The 14,687-nt window shown below is 41.7% G+C and overlaps 1 protein-coding gene across 2 annotated transcripts in view; it reads left to right on the top strand.

Annotated features, from left to right (window-relative positions):
* The first annotated feature begins 1,212 nt into the window (after positions 1 to 1,212).
* Positions 1,213 to 14,687, top strand: part of igsf11 (immunoglobulin superfamily member 11) — a 93,907-nt gene continuing 80,432 nt past the window's right edge. For both annotated transcript variants that reach the window (XM_044032160.1, XM_044032161.1), the window contains exon 1: positions 1,213 to 1,767. In XM_044032160.1, the coding sequence (XP_043888095.1) occupies positions 1,707 to 1,767 (61 nt within the window). In that variant the 5' untranslated portion in view covers positions 1,213 to 1,706. The remainder of the gene's footprint in view (positions 1,768 to 14,687) is intronic.

Raw genomic sequence — 14,687 nt, forward strand, 5'->3', positions numbered from 1 at the left:
TTCTTTTAATCACAGAGTGGAGCTTTAAACCATAGTCACTGTGGTGTGTCTTCTCCCTGTGGTGTGGTTTCTGAAGGTTCTCATCTCATCAGTGGTTTATCTTTCACTTCAGTAAGACTGGACTCTTTTCTCTTGCTGCCACTGATGTGTGTCCTCAAACTGAGCACAGAACTCGCTCCACTGAACGCAGTCTCCTCGGTGCTGCAGCAAGTCTGCACTGGTTGCAAATGATCAAAATAACTCACTTAATGAATGCCATTGTGTGTGTGTGTGTGTGTATATGTACATACAGTATATATGTCTGGGATTCCGTTTCTATTCATCAGTTGTTCTGTGGATTCACCGCAGGAGGGCATGAACGTCTCTCTCGCTCCCTCTCTGTCTTCTTTGCCGACTGGCGTCAGCGGTCTCCTAGCAACAGCCGGGCTCGTGCTCGTCGCCGTCACGCGCTCCTGTGCGCCGTCAAGCCGCGCAGACACGCTCAGACTGAAACAGGAAGCCAGCTGGATTTCTGCTTCGAAAATAAAAGCACTTTAATAAACAGTTAACCTGTTTATTGTGACCTGTGACCTTACAGATCACATTAAACAGCATTTCCACACATGGAATAGAATTGTGTACCATCAACAAGTGGAAGATCTGTATTAAGAGGCATTGTTTGAGGTTCTTATGGTCACTTGATAAATGCACTTGCACTTAATCCTTGCTAATCCCAAAGTTGATTATTTTTGTTTTACGTGGATGTGTTTATGCATCATGTCTTTGCTGTTTGTATGAATCCTGTTAATTGCATCTTTTTGGATGAATGAATTACTTTTTAATTGAACTGAATTGAGATAAATAATTTTGCTCTTATACTGTTAATGTTGGTGACGTTCTGTGGGATTTGTGTTCTTGTGGTTTTGGTCTGTATTCCTGTATCCGCCCCTTCACACACACACACACACACACTGATGAAAAACGACTTTTAATTCAGGAAACTACAGGCTGTAGAGGAAGTGATGCGTTCGATTGTCGGGTTGAACCTTGACCTCTTGCCACCACATGGCAATGGCATTAGCAAAGCTGGCGTCTGCTGTTTCAATAATGCATCTTCGCCATGCGCCGAGAGGTTTCGTTTTATTGTGAAAACCACGAATCGGAAGCTGTGTGCTTGCCACTGTTGTGTGACTTGGTCCCACCTCCGCTGATCTGCAGCGGCACAGACGAGAAACCATGGAGCGCAACAAGACGTGCTGGAGAGACTCACCTAGCGGACAGTTCAAGTGCCACTTTCTGGTGTCAGTGTGAGACACTTCCAGCAGCTGAAGGCTCACTTTTCCTTCACCAGCAGGTGGACATTGAGCTCACTCACTTTTTATGCGTAAATTGTCAGAAAAGGCGAGGAAAGAACATAATCTCGGAGTGACCAACAAACAAACCTGAGGGAAAGGAGGAGTAACAAGCGCACTGGTGCCTGGTGGATGGAAATGATTTGTGCGTTATTTAGTGGTACGTTTCATGTTGTTTGTAAAATGCCACGCGTGTTTGCGCTGCGTAAAACCCACTGATAGCTTCCATGTGTGATGTCAAAAGAAGAAAGAGAAGGAGCAGTTTCTTTTCTTCAAGTAAACTGTGAGCGGAGCGTTGGTTTCTCAGAGGAGGAGGAGGCGGCGGCGGCGGCACTGGACTAAAACTGACCTCGAGTCACTGAACACTGAGGAACCATGGTGAAGTTTCATAACTCGGACCTGTGGATAGCCTGGATGGTTCTTTTCTGCATGAAGGGTGAGCTGAACAAACCCACGGAAACATGTGTATCTTTTACAAACTGAGAACACAACACACCTATAAACAAAAGCAACTATATACTATAAATGCTTTAAATGATCTGCACCGACTGCATCGTTATTGCATGAACAGACTGACATGAATCTAAATTGCTCAGCCTCTCTTGTCCGCGCGAGCGCGTGCCAGAGCCGTTTGACCCTGCCCTCCCTTCTTAATACTGTATGTTTGGATCAGGCTGATAAATAAATCCTCCGCATTTCCAACAAACATATTTCCACAGATTTAGACATTTCCTCACTGCCCATTCTGCACGTTATCTCTCCCAACGCACTTTCGATGCGCGCGCGCGCCTTATCCTTCATGCGCTATGCCGTGCCATATCACTTCACTTTTGCGCGTCTTATATACAACACGTACAAAACACACACACACACACACAGTCACCACTGATACACTTTCAACACGTGGCACAGGAATGGAAGAGACTGTTTTGAAATAGAAACGGAGCAGACGGTGGACTGTTGCGCTGTAGTAATCCGCCCGATTAACGGGACACATGGTGGCAAGGCAGCACAGGAGAGCAGACAACCCCGAAGAAAAAGCACTGGTTATTCCTTTAATTCTTCCTCTGGGAGCTGCCTGTGTTTGGGTTTGGCACGAAACATCAAGTTTGTTGACCTCTACTTAGTCCAGTGTCGTTAGCAACCCAACAATATTCCTGTGTTTTTGACTTCACCAAACCATAAAACAATGAGAAGCACTGAAACTATAAAAAAAAGTTTAAGTTACATTATGCTTATTGCAGAGTCTAGTTGTTGCTGATTGTGTAGTTTACCATGAAATGACAACTCCATTTGTTTCCTGTTAACATAAAAAATAAAATACACTTCTGAAGAAAACAACGGGAGCAACATTGGAGAAGAGATTAATCGCACCCATTAATAAATGAGCATCATTAGTCATATTATAAATGTATTCATATGAACCAGGTCGATAATAAATGGGTCAAACCGTATTTCACATAATGTAATTAGGAGTAAAAATGATAGAAAATACAAATCTAGTTTCTCCTTAGACTCATTTCAGGACACAAACACCCCCCCACATGCACACACACACACACACACACCTTCCTTGACATGTCAATGTGGACAGAACAATTGCCCGAGATTGAATTTAGACCTGATTGCTCCCTGTTGTTTCACTCTGCTGCTCACTTGTTTAGCTGTGTACCTCTACAGTAAGTGGACGGATAGTGTCTTGTCAGCTTCACTCAGGATTACACACACACACACACACACACACACACACAGGTCAAAATGAAGACACTAGATTGTGGCTATCGCTTATTTTTCTCAGAAAGTGATTGCATTTCTGTCCAGTTTATTGTCTCCTCCATTGCACGTGAGTGAGGTTTCATGTCAACAAATGACTTTATAGCACGAACAACCTGCATGTGTGAGCTCAGCGGCTCCATTAACAAGCCCACTTGTTCAGACAGAAGCTTCCTTATCTGGACAATTTCTCTTCCCTCCTCTTGCGTCTTGGCGGGGAGCTGCCAGTGTTTCTATTAATACATTCTGGTGCAGCAAAGTCAGTATTGATCGTGGTTGCTTGTTTTGACTGTTTGTACTGACCTCCACTTTTTGCATGTCAGACATTGTCACTAAATTGATTAGTGACAACGTTTGTTGTTTTTTTGTCTGACCACATCTATGCATGTATGTAAATATCTTTCCAAAAGCAGATGTTTCTTTTGTCCGCGGATGTGATGTGCGACGTGTTTTCCGAGTGGTTGATGAGAAGTCAAAGGTTCAACTTGTGCAGGTGAAAAGGACAAGAGGCAGTGATCACAGGCGGGTGTCAAGTTAAAGTTAACGGCAGTGCACTTCATACTTTGAGCATTTGTGAGATGTCATGTCCTCGTTCAGCCCTCAACTCTCCCCGTCACACATAATCACTAGAAATCTGTGTCTTACAGCTACACACCGAGAGAAAAGTTGGGTTTGTCACATCTGCAGTGTTTGAAGAAAGTCTCTTACTGTCAGAGGAATTAACAGAAGAAGCTCCATGCTAATAAACCGATTTGTTCAGCTGTTGTCACAACGACCCCCTCGGTGAAACCAATACATAGCAGCTCTGTCCGTGAAGTCCCAATTTACGATCCACCACGAACAAACCCCCGGGGGTGTGGTGGCAGCCAATGTGGAGGTCCAATCAATTCAGCAAATTAAATTCAAACGGAGGTTTGAACTTTTCAACCAAGTTGCTTGTTTTAGCTGCTTGTGAAATGTATCCTATAGATGGTTTGGCATTTTCATTCAGTGGAATGTTCAGATTGGACCCAGGACCTCTGGCTCACTGCCTGTATGTTTGAGATGGAGGTGAGATGGTCCAGTGAGGATGAGAAATGCTCGAGCGTCACAGAAGACGGATAAACACGGTGTTTCTCAGGCTCATTGACATTCAGGGCATTCATGTCTGCTGCATCAAAGCTGGACTTAGACTCTCTTCTGCACTTTCAGTATGTGAGCATGTTTAACCTTTTGAGGCTCTGCTGAAAGCGCCCGCTCTGTTGTCAGTTACAGTGTGTGGTCCACTCTGCCGAGTGCGCTGCTGTCGTCGTTGTCATTCAAATATGATTCATGCCACACACAGTTGCACGTGGCTCACAGTAAGATCACAAAAGATACTCCTTTTATTAGTCACTCACCACGGGGACAATTGCAGTTACAGCAGCACAGACAGTCATGAAGAAAAGTAATAAATATTAAAAGTGAACTGAAAGCTGCAGTTCATAACTTTTGTTATTGCGTCTCTGTTTGTTCTTCATGAACAGAAGCAATGTAACATTATTTGTTTGCAGCGTCCTTAATCTGAAAACAGGCTCTGACGAGCAATACTACCAGACCTGACTGAGGGAGCGTTTGTGTGTACACAGTGGCAGCACTGGGGCGGGCGGGGACAAGAGGTGTTTATCCTGTCAAACTGCTGGATGACCAGTTTTTCTAAGCAGAAGAATTCACTTCTGAAACTTTACATTGACGCTACTTTCCTTTTTCCATCATACGCCAACCACTTTGCAGCCAGCTTGCTTTAGCGCAATGTTGCTGTTGCTTCCGTCTGTCTAAAACAAAGGACTTCCTGTGTGCAGCATGGGAATGTCGCCGGGCGACACAAGATCCAAACGCTGATGAATGATTTTGAATATTTGTTCGGAGGTAAAAGTTCCACACTGCAGCTTTAAGATGTGCTCATCACCAACACCATGTTGGAGATGATGATGATTTTTTTGATTGATTTGCTGTTTTTCTTTTTTGAAGCTATAGTTCTGACGGCACAGTTTTAAGAGAGCCGCGTGAACAGAGACCATGAAGACGAAACATGAAAGTGATCGACAGGCCTCATCTTGACCATTATAAACACATTCTTGTTTTTTTGTAACCCTAAGTGATCTTGCTCTTCTTAATGCACATTCCATCTATCTAGAACATGCCTCTCTTCTTGCTAATGCTGAACGCAAAAAAAAAATTCCCGTCTGTGTCAGTTTAATCTGATAAGTAGTATTTTTTTTTGGTCTGTTTGTGTGTGTCCCACTCAGCCTGCTGCTAAAAAGGAGCAGCTGGAACAAGAGTGTTGGACAGATGGAACTTTCCACCTCAATTATTTTTACTAAAAATAGCCTCTCAAAAAATTAAAAGTCCTCTGGGACCTCTGCTTGCAAAGTGCATGTGCGTGTGAATGTTTGAGCGACAGAGATGCAGAGAACTTTAGATGACGGTGTCCTTAACTGATGGCAGCAGTGGCAGCAGTGGCAGTCCTGGGAGTGTGAGAATGAATAAATGATAGGCTGATATTTGGGAGAGAGAGAGAGAGAGAGTGAGCAGCAGTAGCAGCAGCAGCAGCGTTCACCCGGTCCCACGATCTCTTAAGCACACATTAAACTACTTCCCAAAAAGTCCACAAGCTGCTACACGGCACTTGGCCAAGTATCTGGGGCAAACATCTGATGTGGTTCTTTCACAGAGGTTTGGGGTTTGGAGGTTTGAGGCGTTAAGATTTTTTGGGTTGGTTGTATCAGAGTGGCACATGATCATGAGTGAATCATGAGTGCGCAGGGATCAGGGTGAGACTGTGGATGCAGAAGTGTGACCAGTTGTGGTTATGGGGTTAGATGATTCAAAAGGCTGCTGGAGAACGAGGGTGGCATCACAACAGCAGCTCATGTACTGCTTCTTAAGTAGAACAAGTTTTGTAAGTGATGTTCCCATCAAGAGGAAAGAAGACGATAAAATGCAGCACAGTGGTGGACACCTGTGTGATTGACAGCTGGCCGCGAGAGTTGCTTCTCAACTTGTGGTTGTAAAACCTCAACATCAAAGGCTTCAAAACTGGAGTTTGGATTCATATTTAATTTAGGATAAAATCTGACACCTGTGTAACTCAAGGGTAGAAAATGAAATGCTGTAGTTTTGTGATATTATGTTTTCTAACAGGTGCAGAGGGTCTAACGTACCATAACAGGTTGTTTTCCTTTGGTGGCAGCCCATAGTGGAAGTGGAAAGGAAACTTGTCTTGTATCCAAAAGGTTTGGCGGTTTGAATCCCGTCAGGTCAAGGACTGTGTCCTCTGAGTAAGGTACCCAACCTCCTTTGCTCCCTGGGTTCCTAAGAAGCTTCCTTGTAGACGATGGGTTAAATGCAGAGAGGATTTTTTTTTTCCCTGTGGGGATTAATAAAGTTCAAAAAATTTAAATTGAATTAAAAAATGAAATGAGTGTGAGTGTGAAGAGCCCTGGGCGGATACATATTTAAAGCAGATGCCTTCTTCATGTGGTGACACCCTGAAGCTCCCCTCCTTGAAATGAGCAGTCTTGCTTTACTGGCTCTTGATGTTTGACAGGACTCAGATAGAACATTATTTTTTAAACAAGTGTATTGTGACCTATCAAGCTTTTGTTTGCTGTTAATCCTCATGGTCCATGTACTCGAGCTTTAACATTTAACTTCATTCATTTCAAAGAATCAAAGCAGTGAGAACTAGGGTTCACTTTGCTCCAACTGAATAATCACCCTTGCACACGACCACGTGCAGTGTTGCATAAATATCTCACAACTGGCAAAGTTAGACCTAAATTTCTCTCTAGATCTACATGGATTGATATCCCGCACGTTGTGCTTTTATTAAAGGTCTTTCATGAATTTATTTATTCTCACAACCCTGTTAGAAATGATGCTGTTCTCTTTGTCCCGAGGGAACCTGCACATATTTGAATGTTTGTAACAATCCATGTTAATTGACTTATATTTTACCAACACCCTCCTACACCACTCGTTTGTCTTTGTGTGTGTGTGTGTGTGTGTGTGTGTATGTGTGTGTGTGTGTGTGTGTGTGTGTGTGTGTGTGTGCGAGAGATATATTGTGGCACTCAATCAGTGCCGGCCAATGGGTCGTTAAGGTGATCGCTGGTATTACCAGGAATAGCTGTTGTGTTTATCATTGTAAGCCTTTATGAGCTCAGATCAATGGCCAAGGAAATGCTCCTGTGCACACATTATTCCCACAAGTGTGTGCTAATAGACTGTGTGTGTCTGTCTGTGTGTGTGTGCGCTTGGGCCTTTGTATTCCCCTGGCAAATACATTACCGTGGATCCCTGAGGATCAAGGTTTCCCCCAGACTGTAATGACCTCAACACTTTCATCCACCAATTGCAAATCTCCAGGTCTCCAGACAGTCAGATTGTCTTTTAGGTTCATTAGGCGGATCCAAGCTGTTGAGTTAATAGAAACCTCACTTCTGTCTGTTCAGTTGTTCATTCTTTCTTTTTTTTTATATCCAGTTACATTGTGAACACTTGTTTGACATGGACAGCGAAACCTGTATGAGACAAATAAAAAAAAAAAAATGGAGATGCGTCTGTCATGAGAGAAAGAGAAAGAGACACAATAAAAAGTGACATCGAAAGTCTGTCTCTAATTAGTTTCATAATTAATTTGTCATGGCATGGAAAAATCATTGGGGTGCTGATGAGATGCGAGAGGTTGCTAAAGTGAATGTGTTGCCTGGAGGAGTGCTCTCGTAGCCAGTGGTTGGGAATTGCTGATCTGACATAATATAAATTATAGAATGAATTAAAAAAACAAAACACCCTGCACATGCCATGATCAGTCATGTTACAGGCGTTTCTCTCTGCAGTTAAACTCACACTCACACTGAACAGGGCCAGGCTGTGCACATTCACTTAAAATTACAGATGGCTTAAGTTCTCTTATATATTTCTAAATGAACCCCAAACTCGTAAAGTCTGATCTGTTAAAACAAATCCTCATGTTGCTCCAGTGTAGTTGATGTCAAAATAAAACCACTGTCCATGATACTAACTGAACAAAAATGGGTAAAATAACAATTCATAAACCAGAGAGTAAATACTGTTTTGTTTTCTTGCTAAACTCTGGAGATTAATTTACTCATCAAAGTCCCTGTTCCTGTTCATTTTTCATTTATTTTAGTTCTACCATCTGCCGTAAATGGTCACTTATTTTAGTTCAGTGTGAAATGGGGAGGTGAATATAATAGTGAGGATATGCTGAGGCAGAGAACACACAATTTGCCAATTTGCCAATTTGCCAAAAAACTTTGACCCCATGACAACACTTGGGTCATAAGAGGCTGCGTTACTCAGCTGATTTCGCAGCTGTATTGTGTTTAGCACAACACAAACACACAAACACAAAAACACAAAAACAAAAACACGCTGCTCCTTCCGGGGAAATGATCGCTCTATTATTCCCAGTCAACAGATCATCAGTCAGCTACATGAAATATAATGTTGGGAGCTGCGTGTACAGCAGACACAAAGGAAGGATGCATTTCAGCTGTGGGTGGTTTTAGGTCTGAGTTTGCTGACATGGGCGAGTCCTGAAGCCACAAATACATATATGTATACATACATATATATATATATATATATATATATATATATATATATATATATACATATATATATATATATATATATATATGTGTATATATATATATATATATATATATATATATATATATATATATATATATGACATGTAATATACATATATATGTATATATGTATATATGTATATATATGTATATATGTATATATATATATATAGGTATTTTCAACTGTTCTCCCTGGTGTACAGTTGCCCTGCAACACTAATTTGAAATTGATCAGTAATCGATGTGCACAGTGACAAAATGACCTTACAACACTTGATGAACTTATGGGCTGCATGAGCTTGGTGGTGTCACACAGAGCTGGTGCATATCCTGTGACCTGCTTTGACGACATGACAGTCCATTGTTCTGTCTTGGTCCGATAATTGCACAAGCTCTAAAAACAGTCGGTGGATAATTTCATATTCTATAGAAACGTTGTTCTGGAAATTGCTGAGTGTTGCACATGATATCTATTATCTGTGCTCCTCTGTAGTGGCTGCCTCTCACTCTCCTAAGAGCAATACATTTTGGTCTCAAAAGGGAGGACAATGTTTGTGAGCGAGTGCTGTTTTCCCCCTTTGTGGATGTGGTAATGACCTCAATAATCTCTGACAGCAACAAAGTTTAGTTGCCCCCATTTTCTTTCAAGATGAATTTATTCGGCTAAAACAATGTGGTCTGGGTGAATGGATGAACTGTGGCCCCTTGTCCTCACACTGGCACATTGTGCTGCTAGTGGAGTGAAACATACAGAACATGGGGGACAAAGTGAAAAGGGGGACAGATTCTGCCGCATTAAACGTGTCCAGGACTGTGTCTCAGACATCTGCAATTCATACACTGCCAATTCAATTGTGCTTTGAATTTTTCTGCCGCCACTGAAACACAATGCTGAGGCGTGTTTGGATGGCGTTTTTGACGTCAGTGTATTTAATAGTCACTTTGATATATGATATATGGGTTTGCAGAAAGAGCACTCTCATTCCCCATTCCCACCAGTTAAAAACCCAGTTTAGTCCCTGGTTCCCATTAGCATTCACTGTCCGGTCAAATGACTTTGCACGTGCTAATTTCATGTTCATCTGCTTCATTTTTTTTTTTTAGCAGCAGTGCAAATACTGACGTCATGTAGTTTTACTGTTGTGACTTTTAAATGATTCATTCACTGCTGAGTTTGCTCTGATCATCAAGGCTGTGAAGGCGTGTAAACTAGTAACTAACATTGTCACTCAGCTCCATTGTGCTGCTGCTGTTGTTTTCTTCTTCCTGCAACTTGTCTTGTTTTCGGCACAGTCGGGACGTCGCCCTTCATGCACGTGTAATCACCTTTTCTCGTGGGTTCACTTGGGTCATAAAGGTTTTAAGTTGAGGAAAAAAATGCTTAATTGAATAAAACCAACCATGAATATTCACATGATTGAGCAGGATTTATCCAAACACGTAGGTTACGACCATGAAAGAAGAGCTGAAGGTGAACAATAAAATAATTACACAAACTGACACTTCAATTCCATGATTTAGCTTTTTCTACGTCCCACACACACGAGTAGGTGGGCTTCATTTGTTGTTTTTCTTTGTTTGTTGGATGAACAGGTCTCATCAAGTGCACAATCTGAAAACGCTGAAATGAACCATGTTCAAAATGAATTATGCCATTTTTCTTGAATTCCAGCACTTGATTGTTGTTGGTGATCTATGTCTTCAGTGAATCCCACAAAGCCTCTTAACCACACTTGTGTAACAGTGTTATTGTCTGCTCAGTAGAGAACAACAGCGTGAGACATCCCTGCAGGAGAGGAGGAGCTCTGGGTGTGACACACTTTGACTCTCACTAAGTGTGTTAACTGCCTGAATTGCTCCCTGTTGGAGAAGTTGTACAACAGTTTCATTATTAGTCCCTCGTCTGTACAGCGCCCCAGAGCATCACTCTCTACTTCCTCTCATTCAGGTGTCTCTTTTTCACGACAGTCCAACTTCACTTTCTCTCTTTTGACCTACATCCCTCCACACTTCTCCTCATCCTCCCCCTGTATCTTATATCTGTCTCCGTTTTCTGTAGCCCGTCGTCCTTCTTTTCCTCTCCTTGTGTCTCCCTGCACTTTTTCTTCCACACACACACAAATTTCTCTCTCTTTCTCCTTCCGCCACTGTCTTCTTCCCACATACTCTGTCAACACACAAATGACTTCCCCGGGATGAAGAGGAGAATGAAAAGTGGTCCCCGGTTGTTCTGGTCTTGCAAACTACGAGTGAGCATGTCAAGTCTGATGCATGTGAACAGCCAGGAAGAATGGCGCTTTAAGGCGCGTGTGCACGCACGCACACACGCACACACACACACACACGGAGCGGGAGAGAGGGAAACATGAGTGATCCCATCTGTGCATTGTTACAGCAGACTTCACAATGTCAGTGTTGTATCCAGTGGAACAGGAGGGGGCACAGGTGGGTCTTTTTACAAACTGGAGAGCACATACTTACACAGTACATCAGTCCATGTGTGGTCATACAATATGCACCAGCGCAAACACATTCCCCAGACATGACACTGCAAAAACTTGAACGTGATGCAGAAAACTACTCTGTGTTTGCTGCCAAATTAACGTTCACATGTACATGCTTTTTCTTTCATCTGGGTTTTTTCAGTCTTTACACTTGAGCTCTGTGTTGCAGCGTCTTTGGGAGTCTGCAGTCAATTTGCTGTCAGGCTGATTTACTGCTCAGTAGTGAAGGTGCACCCATACTGTCATTAATCTCATATCACAGTTAGGCATTTTAGCCAACCCTCTTATTGTCAGGGAAACTTGGACATGATATGTGTTCGTCAAAGGGATTGAATCTTTGATATTCTGACTGCAAGTTACATTATTTGAATAATTGTTTTCCTTCTAATATCTATTATCTGTAAATAACTTGTCCTGTCCTTGTTTAAATAAAGAGCCAGTGTGTAGAATTATTTTTTTGTTAGGATTGAGGAAATAAAAAAAGTATAATTAGTAAATGTTTGTTTTCTATTATTCCAGGATTAGCCTTTTATATATCAGGAGGTGGGTTTTTACAGTAGTCTAAAATGGACAAACTATACCTTTTAAGACCTTTTGTTTTTCACAGTGGACAAGAGAATTTCCTCAGCTGCATTTTAAATCCGATACCTGAACATGGATATTTGCTGACATTGCTTTTTCTCTTCATTCTCATTATTATTGTCAAACTATTTCTGTTGCTGTTGTGCAATTGTTTTCAAACTTATTTATTTAAAATGTATGCTTTACATTTAAAGAAGTCAATTATCTTAAATTTTAAAGTTCTCCTTTGTAGACCGTATAAGAACCAATAAGTAACAAGAGACGAGGGGTCACTAGATCTATTAGTCATTCATTTATCAATCAATAACATTATGTGTGCAACAATATGTTCCCTCTCTAATGTGAGGAAACGGAAACACAAAATTTGTCCATCAAACACACACATGTCTCATCCTTCCAGCTGCTAAGAGGTTTACTTTGATATTACTGTGAAAAGCAATGACTCAGTGTTTATGATTTTTAGATGGACTTTATAATTCTGTCCTTGTGTAGGGACTTAAAAACTGGCTCAAACTGATCTTATCTCATCGGGGATTTTTCTTTCCCCACTGGAACTTGGCTTCATTCACATGGTTTAGCTTGATGACCCTAAGGCCACTAAAGCTTGTTGTGAATGCGCTAAACCGTCATGGTTGAATAAAACGGAGGGGATGAGCACTGTTCTCTGTGAGACCTGGTTCCTGTGGTGACCATGTAGGCGGTTTTAGTCTAAGAGCAATGTAAGAGGCATGGATATCAGGGGGGCACCATATGCAGCTGTGCCCCTTCAACTCTTAATCTGTCTTTACAGTCTTATGTCGTTGCCCTCTGTGACAGCTTGACACTGGTGGTGTTGCAGGGACTCTGCACACAGCGCTTTGTGTTGCAATGTGCGCGACATGCATATCAGCCCCAGATAGTTTGCCAGTTCACCACACACACACACATTGAGGTCACCCCATCCTCCTACATGCATTAGTAACATGAGGATATTGCGCAGACTTATCAGTTAAGTCCACATCGTATTGTCACAGACCCGAGTGACACACTATGTGTGTGTGTGTGTCCTATTTGTCCACTCTGTGTCCTATTTGTCAACTCTCCTACAAAAAGCCTTTTAAGTAAATCCCAGCTATTAGAGGCGCTTTAAATGAACGTAACAATCATGGAGTGTTTGTTTGTGCTTATTTGACACACATGACACCAGCCGCGGGGATGTTTGAGTGTAGAAAATTCTCCATTCAGGAAACATGACCGCCTCAGAGAAACACACTGGCACCAACTCTGTGTTGCATCCTAATAGATAAGGAAAAAGTCCCCCCTTAAATCTAAACCCAGCCCATCCAGAGTGCTCACACAGTCATTTAAGTAATAATGAGTGGCCAGACTGGTGGGTGTTTAATACGAGGCCACTCACACAGCTGCTGTGCAATCGCTTAACATCGCTCTGCAACACCCACTTATCGCCTCTTGTTCACAATTTCTTTTTGTCACATCAAGGCCAAAGAAGTGTCTCATTAAATGTCTGTCCACGGTCACGTCTGCACTTACAGAATGCAGTGATAGGAAATAAAACAACTCAAGTGAAAAAAGGACGACTCTACGATAAGACATGGAGATGCTTGGGATAAATTCTTACCTTTTTACAATACTGTGGCAGTATAAACTGCAGAAGTACAGTGTAATCACATTCATTTATTGTGTCATAAATTAATATTCAGTATTAAGACATAAACTTACCATGATATGTCATCAGAGAATAAGAAAACATGTTTTATTGAAAAATGGCCAGTATATTCACAAATTAAATGGACAACCATGGCCACCAATCTCTGTTTATGTTGTGGTTTGGTGTTTTGGCCTGTTGTACCACCCACTGCGACCCATTCAGTAACACTGAATACTTTAATTCCTGGGTTGCCAGCAGAACAAGAGGCAGCAGCTAATGCATATTACTAAACCTTAAAGGCCTCACTACCACTCTCAAAAATGTCCCACCTCAACAAGAGAAGAGGCAAAACAAGAGTCTGCAGTGGAGATGGTGGAACATCGAGAGGAATATGAAGATGGATGCTGATAGCCAAGATCTTTTTCTGTCTTTTAGAGGGATGATGCCACTTTTTTGTGTCCAATACAGACATCACAAACTTGAGTATCTAACGATACCGATATTGGTCCGATGCAGTCATTTTTGACCATTTATGAGCTATGAAGCTGTTAATAATTTTGTTAAAAAAATGTGCTGAGTCATTTCAAAGACTCCAACTGTGATCCGAATATTGTACTCCCAAAGAGAAGAAAAAAACAGCCCAAACATGACTCATCCTCATTTACATCCTTACAGTATGTGCATAGTGAAGCATGCGATATGTAGGACTTTTGAATTGTATAGGATTTGACATTTTTACCTGTCCGATATCCAAACCAGTGATTTTGTCCAGCATGGGACCGACACAGATTACCATCCTTAGTCTTTGACTCGTTGTTGGTGGATTATGTAATGTACATAATGCTTGAACAGAATGTTATTGTTGCATTGTCAGCATCGTCACCCACCCTTACCCCTCATCATGCGATTCCCTGCAGCTGTGACACACTTTCACACGTTTCCACCTATTGCTGACGTGATAAATAAAACTTATAAGTTGGATGTTTATAAAACTATAATTGGACACAGTTATGTGCTGTATGTGTATGAATATATCCATGAACACAACAAGGTATAAGTAAAGCTTGTTGTTTTTGCGTTTTAACCTCTAAAGGCTGCAATTTTACATACAGCTTCCAATGCCCCTCTGAAGGTGATTTAACAATGGTAGATTTAGTTTTTGTTCCAACTTTTTCTCTGCTTGCTTCTTGCTAAAAGGAGCCAGCCG

The sequence above is a fragment of the Solea senegalensis genome, linkage group LG8 (assembly GCF_019176455.1).
Source record: "Solea senegalensis isolate Sse05_10M linkage group LG8, IFAPA_SoseM_1, whole genome shotgun sequence".
NCBI lineage: Eukaryota > Metazoa > Chordata > Actinopteri > Pleuronectiformes > Soleidae > Solea > Solea senegalensis.